Raw genomic sequence first — 11,603 nt, forward strand, 5'->3', positions numbered from 1 at the left:
ATGGCTGGCCGAAATGAGCAATCGGAAAGCCGAAAATAACGTGTAATTTATGTATGGAATGAAAGTAGTCAACACAAATTCTTGTTCAATATTTCCGCCTTAATTAAGCTGACACGCAACCTTCTATCGGTTAAAAGGCGCGAGCCGTAACCAAAACTCTTGATAAAGGAAAACATGCAAAAACAAACTCAAATGCCAATTCTCTGGTGAGATTGGTCAACCAGAACCATCCGATCCTGGGAGACCGTTACCCGTACCCGTTCGTTTTTCAGAGAGGCAAATTTTCGGCTGGCCATACCCGTCCGTGGTTACGGGTAGACATTACCCGAACGGATACGGTTAGCCATTTGTGACCTCTGCTCTGGGCTATGACTGACGATGGTGCGCTTTCTGCGGGTTGGTTTGGCAAGTTTATTCCTCAAAATCGATGCCCTTATATCCTGCGAGACCTATATTGCTGCAATAATGACACAGTCAGCAAGAGTGCCAAGTTGTGGAAGCTGGGAGCTGTCGCTGACATACTTCAAGGGGGATTCTTCGCAGGGTGGTCGGTGTCTAACATCATCTCATTCGATGAAATGGTACTTCCTGTAACGTCCAGCACAATCACACTCGTATGTTTATGTCGGACAAGCCGCACCGCTATGGCATCAAGCTGTTCATGACAGGCGACGCAGTGTATGCTTACTGTCATAGGTGCGCTTTATATATTAATATGTTCTGCAAAGTCGTAGCTCCGACTTGATGGTTTGACACATGCATTAAGTTGCTACTTACGATTTTAGATTTGTGGGGAAGCGTCAAATCTATGAAGGAACAAGTCAGGCGTTTGACCACAAGACAGGAGAAGATGCAGTAATTTGAATTTTGAAGGCTGTGTCGGATGGGAGTGATTCCGGGTTTCGTATCATTGTTGTCGATATATTCTACACCTCCGTTGCGCTCGCCATCCAACTACTTTCCATGTCGGTCTACATGACTAGAGCGATCATGACGTCTAAGCTGGGGCTCGCCGGGCAGATCTCTGAACGACGGAAGACATGATTAGCCACAGTAGAGCGTAAATTATTCAAGTTGTCAAGGTCGATGACGGTACCCAGTATGGTTGCATGCCACTAGTGGGACCACAAGCCAGTGTACTTCCTGGTCACTAGTGTGTCAATTGCCAAAGATGCCATCATGAGAAACTGGAAGGCAGTGGAGCGGTCGACGTTCGGCTGTTTTAAGTTGGTGACGGTTTGCCAGTGCTGAATGGGCGGAGTTAATGCGCTTGATCAGCTCCACCTTCAAACTTTCTCCGCCCAGACCTCTTTCGGGTTCTGAAAGTACTACGAGAGGCTGCTCTGAGGTCTGTTTGACCTAGCGCTAGTCAACGCGTGTCTGACACACAAGGATGCCTGCCGACTCGACGGTGTCGCCCCGATGAAGCGCGTGAGCTGGTACATGATGATGCACAAGCAGCTCACGCAGATCATGGACGAAGACTTCAAAAACAGCAGTTCTGTCACCGTTTCCGATAACGCCCACGAGCCGCCGCTACATTTCCCATGTGCAGTTGCAGCTCGATGATTGGGTGATCGTTTCGGGCGTTCAAAAGCGGTGCTAGCGCTCCTAAAAGGAGTACTCCCTCTATCGAGGTGAGCAAAAGAAAAGTTACCAGACTGCTTACTACTGAGAAGACTGTTCGCAGGGCGATACAAAGTGCTTCCTCTGTCCCAAGGCGCGCCGAGGCACGGATTTTAAATGTGTTTTCAAGTGTGACACGACGCCTTCGGGTGTGACGCGTCGATTCCGAGTCACCTAGGAAAACGTGTCGCTCTGCGCCGTGCCCCCAAGACCGCAGGGGTGCACAGGAAGTCAGGCCCAAAACTTTTGTATGAGGAGAAAGACGAGAGCTAGTGGGTCTTCCGTACGGTCTCCAACAATGCTTGCTAATGCATTTTGTTGGGTTTCAGATGATTGCTGTGTTGTGTAGCTCCGGATATGACTATGTTTGTAGGTTGTATACCGATCAGATAAGGTCGACAAAGTTGTATATGCGAGCTTGTAAGTTAATTATACTGATGCTGACTAAATAGTCTGTACTCAATTGCTTCTGCAAGTTATAAGGACTAAAATAATAGCTATACAGCTGTTTTGTTGTAAAAATATTAGTAATTTTTTCCGAGTGTAAGGTTACTGCCAAATCGTAGTACATGCACAGCAGAAGCTGGCCGTATGTCGTATGTGTTACTGATGCTGAGGTGCTTCTTAAGTGTTACGACGTAGAAATCGAAAATTCCTATTTTCTTATAGTCCCATCTCAATGATCAGCCGAGTGGTAAAGACGGCTATATACAAACATCTAAATAATGTTAAGCTGTAAGCTACGACGTAAAATAAGGTGTGCGTGGCCCGAATTCGCGGTAATAAAGGGACAATCTACTAGAGCTACTGGTCGCCGCCCAAAGTATTATACGGGAGTGTCATATGCAATTTCTAGATTTAACTTTAAGTATAAATAGTGCACAAGCAAAATGTCGATGATTCCTGATGTACATCAAAGAGTTGCCTGAGGTGCCATTTTGAAGGGACGGTGGTGGGCACAATGTACGTAAATGATCTATCGAAGGCCTTGACATATCAGCCCTTATGGCGGGTTTGGGCGGCGTCCTTTTTCTTACAACGGTACAGTACTCAAATACCGGTGGTATCAAGAATGACTTGACTTTGGAATAGGTAAGTCCCGGGAGCTTATGCTACGAAAGTAGTGTCTTATTGGCTAAAATAATATCGAGTCACTGATAAATTAGGTAGAAGGACTGCGTGGGCATCAGGGGCTTCACCAAACTGAGGTAATTCCAACAAGGGAATATCCATCTATTAAAAGTGCTACGCTATTTTAAAATGTTTTGGCCTCTCTTAGTGCGAGCAAGTCCAGTAGCGCTAGATGGTGAACGCTGCATAGCTAGCGATAACGAGCAGAGAGTCGGATGCACTGCAGAAGGGTCTGGGGTCGCTAAAGAAGGGTTTGGCGACGCTGGTAGATGTTCTTCTTCACCATGCAGATGAGAATTTGAAGAGGGGCAGCTGCTTGTACTGTTCTTCGACGTTTTCGTCGCTTGAGGGGGGTACTCGCGCCCACGTAGAGTCTGCTTCGCGGACAAGACTTAACACAGTGGTGAGTTTGATTTAAGTCCCTCTGCGCCTTCGGCTTTAATTCCATGCGCCAAGCGGGTCAAAACTAGGAAAATCTAAATCTTTTGGAACCTTGTGAGATTTACCACCCTATGTAAAATATCGGGGCAATTCATTTGGGCGTGAGTTTGCTGCTGCTGCTTGAGTAGCTGCTGAAGCCCCACTTCTGCAAGAAGTGCTTTTATCTCCTTCCGGAGTAGATCTATAGTTATAGTACCCGCTGATACACCTTTTTCTTCCTGCACTTTCTCTATTCTTCTCTCGGGCATGTCGTCAATCGATTTTTGCTGATTATTTCCATAGGAGATCGATATGCGGGGGTATCCCCGTGGGCGCCATCCGAGACAATTCTCCTTTTTCCAACTTTAGCTTTAATGTATGATCGCGAAGTAGATCCGGGTTAGCAAATAAATTTGTTGACAGCAGCGGATGACTACATGTACTTGGCAAATATTCGATCAGAAATGAGGCGTGGTGTACTTGCGATGCCAGACATAATCGCAAAATACTGCCAAACTTTTTTCGAGCGCGAGACCAGGGAATATCTTCTCGACCGCTGGTTAGATCATATCATCCGAGTTCTCGAGGCGGAAGTGCTGCAAACTTCGAGGTAATGTACTGGCAAACCTGCAGCAATGCGTCCTAAATATTGAGCTCCAGCCGATTCGTTCCGAACGTATCTGTCTTGGGCACCACGGAGAGACCAGCCACACCGAAGGCAGGCACTTAATATGGAGGGCCACCCTTACTCTCGCCGCATGGAAGTGGCTACACCTTTTTCTTAATGAGTGAGTGCCATAGAATTTACCAACTCCACGCTTGACGAGAAGAATAAGGAGGGCCTTGCCATATCTAACGTTAGGATCCGAGCCGGGAAATAGTTGGCCTGGCTGCATGTAAGGGATGCACGCCAAATAAATCCAAAGTGCTATCACCCAGGACGTAGATGACCTAAACGCATTTGTATATAAATGACGCGGGCCATGCGGTCCAGAGCCATCTTGATTTGTTTTTGTCTTGGAACATAAAGCTCCAACACTGTCATCTTTTTCAACCAAATGGTGCGTCTGTAAAGCTCGAGCGGATACTGATCTGCACATCAGATTTAACGGAGGCGTTAGAAAAGGGTGCGCGAAACTGCTGTCGTTTCGACGTAGGGTAGATCTGCACAATTTCTTGTGGAGGGAAAAGTCAATGGGTGCTTGCCTGAGGGTTTTGGAGAGCTGGATTGGAGGTGCTTGATATCATCTCCATACAGGCCCTCCGAAATAATAATGTATTGGAAATCCAGTACAATATTTTACAGTCAATAAGCTATTTTGGAAAAAATTCAGTCCATCGCCAGTAGTTTTTTTACCAAGTCCAAGCCATACATTTTGTTTTACGAAATTTACGTTTCGCCCACTCACATCCTTCATATACCTCGTAATTACGCCCTACAACTTGGTTGATGCTGCACGCACCAATGGTGCATGTTGTAAAGCTCCCGATTAATATTTATCTCTCGCTTCTGCTTTCGCCATGACCTCTAAAGCCACCTTCAGTACCAAGCAAGTCTGCTCTTACTTTTTCACGACGCTGCTCGATGGCCAAGACAAGCCTACCGATTACTACCGCTGCCAGTGTGGTACAGTCCGCAAACAAGACTTGAAGACTGGCTACTCCAATCTCTTCCTTCATGTGATGAAGCAACACCCTCACTACGTCGCAACGATGACGACCAGCGGGTTCAACTCGGGAACGCTCGTAAGCTTCATCGACCAGAAGAGCCAGACGATCTACTCCTGGCTCGACTACGTCACGGTGTGCATCCTGCCTTACTCCTTTTGCGAAGATCCTACTGTGGCAAAGTACACGACCATGAAAACGATTTGCTCGGAGACGCTGGTGAAGTATGTGGTCCTGCTGACCAAGGAGGTTGAAATAGAGATCGCCAATATTCTTCCTGCCTCGTTTGGTGTCATGCTTGATGGTTGGAGCTTCCAATCGGAGCACCACGTCGCCGTTTTTGCGGTTTGTGAGCACGACTAGCGCTCGGAAAAGGTTTTGCTAGCACTAGCACCGATTGTCGACGAAAAGGCTGAAGACCAGTCGACCGAGAGTCACGTCTTGTTTCTTAGAGGTATTCTACCTTTCTTTAAGAGTGACACAGCGAGCATTTGTTATCGGGTGGCTGACAATTGCTCGGTCAATACTCGGCTGGCTGAGTTGCTTCAGGTTCCATTCATTGGATGTGCAAGCCACCGTCTCAATTTGGCTGTAAAGTGAGAGAGAGAGAGGCAGACGATTCTATTTGGTCCTTATCGACGACTAGATGTCTGTTTGATCCTAAGCCTGGTTATCAACGTCGGTTTCTTTGGACACCGAGGATGTACGAAGCTTGTCCTGTGAGGGAACATCTCTTTGGGCTAGTTGTCTAGCTCTTGTAAGCAGAGTAGGAGACGCGTCCCGTTTTCTATACGTTCTGGGCACCGTCGTTCACGTATGGCGACTGCTCGTATTTGCCTTTGTCCTGTAGTCCAGAACTCCTGCAGACTTCCGTCCAATGTTACTTCTTCATGCTGAAAAACGACCCGATTGCGCTGTATCCAGAGTGTTGTTATGCAGATACTGCAGAGTATTCTCCACAGCCGTTTCCAAACTATTGCGTACTGAGAGGCCTCATCTGGGTAGAGATTTCGTAGCTTTTCTGTGATCGTTTTGGACAGTTCTGGAGCTTGTCTACTTGCACAGTTCTTTTGGAAGTTGTGTAGAGTAGCCTGGGTCCAACATTCCCTGTCCATTGGCAGATGAGGTTCTGCCAGCATACTTGAGCACATGCACAGTCCCAGAAGATGTGCTCCAGTGTGATTTGGCTGTAAAGTTGCACTTGCTTGACGACGAACCTTTAATGGAGCAGCTTCAACAACTTATGCAAAAATTACGCTGCCTCAGCAAAGCTGCTGCGCTCAGGTAAGAAATCAGTATTACCGGTATTACGGTTTTCTTACTAATTTTATTTTATTTATTTATTTTAGGAGAAAAACTGATTTACGGCCAGTTCTTCGCCAAACAACAAGATGGACGTCAACGTTCAAGGTGATTGACCGATACTTAGCAATCCGGTCTGCCTTGGACACCGATGACGACGACGACGTCGTGGCGTTGATGCCAACGCGCAGGCAGGAGAAGCGTCTACAGGAGCTGCGGTCCGACCTCGGCGACTTTCAGTCCGTGACGATGAAGCTTCAGGAGGACCACTTGACGATTCTCGACGTGCGTGATACCTTCGATGCTCTTGTCGTGAAACACCCAGTGGTTGACAAGTACCTTGCGGCAGACGCTTCTATAGTTAAGAGCCCTGCTTTGGAGGAGGCATGTGTTCTGAAGTTGGCAGGAAAGGATAGCGAGCTGACGGGCGAGCAGGAGTTAAAGCTGCTACCGTTCGAAACGGTGCCAGCAGCGGACACAGGCAGTGAAGACGCGGGAACTGCACGACCCCAAGGATTCGCGGACCAGGTGCTGGAAGTGCGAAAGAAGCAGCGCACGGCCCGGAAGAAGTTTCGCGGAGTCGAGTACATCCCGCCGACATCCAATACCGTGGAGAGGCTTTTCAGCATCGCGAAGCATACGCTGTCACTTCATCGGCACGGTATGCTCCCGATGCACTTGGAGACCGTGCTGTTTTTGAAGCTGAATAGGCGCTATTGGAAAGCAGCCACCGTTGCCAAGGTGGTTCATGCTCAGTTAATTGATCTTGCTGTGAGCTCGGGGTAGCGGCAATACATTTTCATTACGGACAATAGCTTATTTTGCGTTCCTTCACGTTGGTAACAATTACTTATTTTCTTGTGATGCAGCAATTTTATTGCAATAGTATTATCGGAGGGTCTGTCTCCATATTCTACAGGGAGAGTAATGCGTTTTTGGCGGTATAGATCTTTTATTGCACTGCAATATCCACTCAGAGTGACTTGGCTCGACTCCTTTAATACACCATATTTTTTAAGAAGAACATGGGGGTGAACTCAGCAAAATTTAAGCCGTCGCTGGAGTAAAAAAATCTCGCAGTGGCGTGGTCTTTTTTAAAAGGTTCTTCATGATCCACTTCGTGATTCCATTGATATTGTCGACGTACTTCTTTCTGGTCTTCGAGGCAATGCACGCGCTGCGTATTGCGGCGGCATCAGCATTCGCCGCCACAGCTTCTCGCAGAAGTCCCTCAATTAATCCATTAACAGATGCCTCTTCAGCGCATTGTAAGCGTCTAGCCGTCGCTCTGTTCTTCCTCGTTCTGAGCTTTGAACGTTCAGCTCCAATTTCAGCCAGTTATACTAGCGCCATATCATCAGCGATCTGCGCTTACGTTTTCGCGGAGAAATTCGATCTCAGAATTCCTTTACACTGTACTAAGACCCATCATTTCGGAGTCGGAGAACACGATCATTAGGGAAATGATAAGCCAAGTTTACGGGCTGGCGAACTCCCTAATACAACTTACGCAAGTTAAAGAATGATGGTTGAAGCTAGTGTGTGCAAGATACGTGTAGATAAAGTTTGGTACACAGATACATACAGTAGATACACACTTTTCAACTGTAGGCATACAACATGCAACAACCTCTGACATATTATCAAAGATCATCATCTTCGCTATCGGCATCCTGAACATCTAACTGATCTGGAATGGAATCCAGGTCGTTAGTATCGTCGAACAAGTCGATATCATCCAGTTCTTCACCAAAGTAGTCGTACGTGTCCACTGAGTCGAGTAGGCTGCTGTTGATGTAGTTGAACTCCAGCTTTTCCATTGTGACAGCATTCATTCGGTTCCGTCGCTTCGACCACAGAAAGGAGTACACACTCCACACTCGTTCTGCAGCAGCCGAGGACGTTGGTACACTCAAAACTTTGATGGCAATTGGCGCCAGCAATGGAAACATCATGCGTCCGCAATGGACCCAGTACTCCAGTCCTGGCAACTTCGTGTACTTTTCGTAAAGGTCGCTCGGGGAGTTGAGCTCGAGAAGAATGTATGCGGATAGCTCATCGTTGCAGGTTGTCTCCAGATTTGGATCCGTGTAAAACAATGGTATGTAGTCGCGCAACTGCTCTGTCGTGTCCATCTTGTCTGTTGCGTCCCACGTCATGGTCTGGGATTTGGATGTGAGAAGATATGCACGAAGCACCAGCGTTTAAGGACGATGTCCTTCAAACGATTTCCGATATCATCGCCATGCCAGAGCGACGCCTTTGTAACCCATGTATCTTTGAGACGGATGAAGCAGTAGTACACTTGAAAGAGATCTCCTCCATCCTTTTCGAGCTTTCCAATCTGCTTCGACGGAAAACTGAGTAACCTTTTTAGCTGCAACAGCTTGCGCCAGAATGCGCCCGAGTTGGCAATCCGTCGGAATGTGTTCACGGCATCCTTGTTCTGTATTTCTTTGAGAATGTGATCACAGCCTGGCACTGCAAGATTGCGAACAGCCAGCTTCGCCTTGTACAGGTTTTCACAAGCATTGAAGTGGGTATACCACCTCGTCGGGCAAGGTAAAGTGAGACCTTTTTGAATAGTCAAAACGTCACGGAGTCTCTTGAACTCAGCGACGACCAACTTGTGGTCGTTGAAAAACTTGACCAGGACGTTTAAGTCGGCAAGGACAGCGGCGAACTCAGGGATTTTACACACGTCTTTAATCAATAGATTTAAGACACGAGCACCGCATCCATTGGCAAAGATCGTTGGGTATTTCTTCTCAATAATTGCCCACGCTCCGCGCATGTTGGGGGCGTTGTCAGTGACCACCGAGAGACAGCGATCTGGACCAAATTCCTCTATCACTTCCAAAATACCGGCAGCTATGTTCTTCGAGGCTTGCACAACTCCACCTGTGCTTACTGATTTCAGGAAAAATGGCTTGAAGCCTGGAACAATGACGACGTAATTAACGATATGCTCGTTTGAGTCGTTTGACCACCCATCGCTGACAATTGAGAACCACTTTGCTGACCGAATGGCTTCTCTTACACGCGACAACAGTTTGTTGTAGGTCGAATTGAGATGTTTTCCAGCAATCGAACGCGCCGATGGCATGATTTCAACGTAGGATGGCCGTAGAAGTCGAATGACTTTCTTCATGGCTTCTGAATCTATGACTCGAAATGATATCCCAGTACGGAATACCAGATCTGCAATTGCAGCGTCGATATGAGCGGCATCAGCTTTTGAGATGGCGTCCAGAAAATTAGCCGTCGTCTGGAGGAAGAGGCGTTTCTTATGCGGACGGTGTTCTTCTGGCGGATAACATCGTGTCGATCGCGTTAATGAAACTGGACGGCGGAGATACCATTGATGAACACGTTGTCGTAAGATGGCGCTGGAAGAAGGGTAGACTTGTACTGTAGGGTGTTGGGCAGAGCAGATCGAAGAATGGCGCTTCGGAGATGGTATAGACATCTTGGTGAAGCTCGCTATAAGTGAACAAAGTCGTCTTTAAATGTGCTATCCCGCAATACTCAAGCGCGCTTCAGATAACCTACTTATAGATGAAGCATGTCGACACCTTCAACATCTTATCCATAGCTGAAATCCTTCCTGGTTGAAGGAGCTTTGAGTGCAAGATACACGTTTCCGAATTTTAGTACACACATACTTTACGTATTCCTACGCGTACTCTAATCTACATGTATCTGTAGATGCGCACACTAGTTGAAGCTCAGATAGTAAGTTCTATTAATAGAAGATTTACAGCTTGCTGATGCAAACCAAAATGGTTAAGGAATTAGAGTTAGTGCGAACACCCCCCTTATGAGCTTTCTCAGCTGCGATCGCTCACTGAGCGATAAATTAAAACTGCCCTTGCAGCCTCAGCCGAACGATTACTGATTCGAGCTCTATATACCATCCTCCAGCTCACACCAACGGCTCACGACAATAAGTGTGTTTGCTACGATGTGATTGAGCGAGTATTGAATATACTAGTAAAACGCTTATAACAATGCCGCCACCGAACCAGAATCACGGTTCTGATAATTTCTCAGAACCCCTAAGAATCAGGAACTGGGTTCTGAGAATTTCTGGATTCGGAGTTACCGCGACTTTTCAGCAACAGGTTCTCTTTCTCGTGGACAGTTGCAATATGTATTTGAAACTGTGGCTGAAGTTTCACATTTTCAGCTCATTAAAATATGCGAAAAGACACATGAACCAAATAATATTTAGTTCATGTGTCTTTTCCAGTATCACCGATATATTACATGTATATCGGTGATACTGGATCATACCGAATCCGTCTGAAACCAAAAACTGGATTAAAGGCGGTTTTTAAACCCATAATTTAAGGCGTGGATATCCGGTTGCAACTGCAAATCCTGATGCATTTCGGTTGCAACTAAAGGTCACTAATACTCATGCCTTCCAGTCGACTTCGCTTCTTGTGCAAGTGCTATTAGTCTCAATTCTCAACTCGAATCTTCAGTGATCGCTTTTTCATTTTTGTTTCTACTCACTATCCAGCTCTTTATACGACTGGAGAACATCAGTGCCGTCTACTACGAGAATTTCGTTCCGCACTCCGACTTCGACGTCGCCTTGAGTGCCGCGACGAGCGATGTTTATCCGACTTTCGGTCTTTTTTGTCCTTTTTCTTGTCCTTATCGTCTCGCGACGAGCGGTGTTTGTGGTGTTTCTTATGTTTTTTGCGCTTCTTCTTTTCTTCCTCTTTCCATCGTTTAGCTTCTCGAACGGAGACATTGTCAACACTCCCGGATCTCTTCCTGCCTCGCGTATCCTCATTCTTTCCTTCTTCACCGGATAAACTCGAATCCTCTGAGCTCAATTGACGTCGTTGACCTTCAACTGAGTTACGCGTCAACAATAAAGTCTTCGAAGTTGATCTAGCTGAATTTTCCCGTTGTTTCGCTTCACTTTGCACCTCATTGCGTTCTTCATCGTCACTTTCGTCTTCGCTGTCATCCTCACTAAGTTCCGACTCGTCCGAAGGTTCAAAAATGGATTTGAGCAAGTCTGTCGAAGCCTTTTCAACTGTTGGCAGTGCAGGTAGATCTCTGTCCTCGTCGACATTGGACTCGACCGCTATTGTAAACTTCGAGCTCTCACCTGCACTAGCCTTTGACTGCCGTTGAGCAGCTCGATCGGCTGCAAATTCCATCAAATGCGGAACAATCTCCTTATCAAACAAGTCTGGCTTTTTATCGTCTTCATCACCCTTTCCGCTAGATCCTGTGGGTCCGGCACACTTAACGTGGAAGCGTTTGCACAGAAGTGACTTGGGAATCCACAAACTCTGCGACCTCCGCGACAGCTTAGCTTGAGGTTGTTCAGGAATAATTGCGTCATTTTTATCCTCGTCCAAAGTCGATTTTGACGACACAAATCTCTTTGCAATAGACGCAGAGATAGTAGCCCGAAACCCGACAGTCAT

The 11,603-nt window shown here is 46.8% G+C and overlaps 1 protein-coding gene across 1 annotated transcript; it reads right to left on the reverse strand.

The window, feature by feature from the left end:
- Positions 1–10,660: 10,660 nt before the first annotated feature.
- On the reverse strand, positions 10,661–11,403 carry PITG_21495 (uncharacterized protein; the record flags this gene model as incomplete). Its single annotated transcript, XM_002894807.1, has 1 exon — positions 10,661–11,403. The coding sequence occupies one exon, from the start codon at positions 10,910–10,912 to the stop codon at positions 10,661–10,663; it is 252 nt and encodes an 83-aa protein (XP_002894853.1).
- Positions 11,404–11,603: the final 200 nt, after the last annotated feature.

This window comes from Phytophthora infestans, genomic scaffold, assembly GCF_000142945.1.
Source record: "Phytophthora infestans T30-4 supercont1.427 genomic scaffold, whole genome shotgun sequence".
In the NCBI taxonomy this organism is placed as follows: domain Eukaryota; phylum Oomycota; class Peronosporomycetes; order Peronosporales; family Peronosporaceae; genus Phytophthora; species Phytophthora infestans.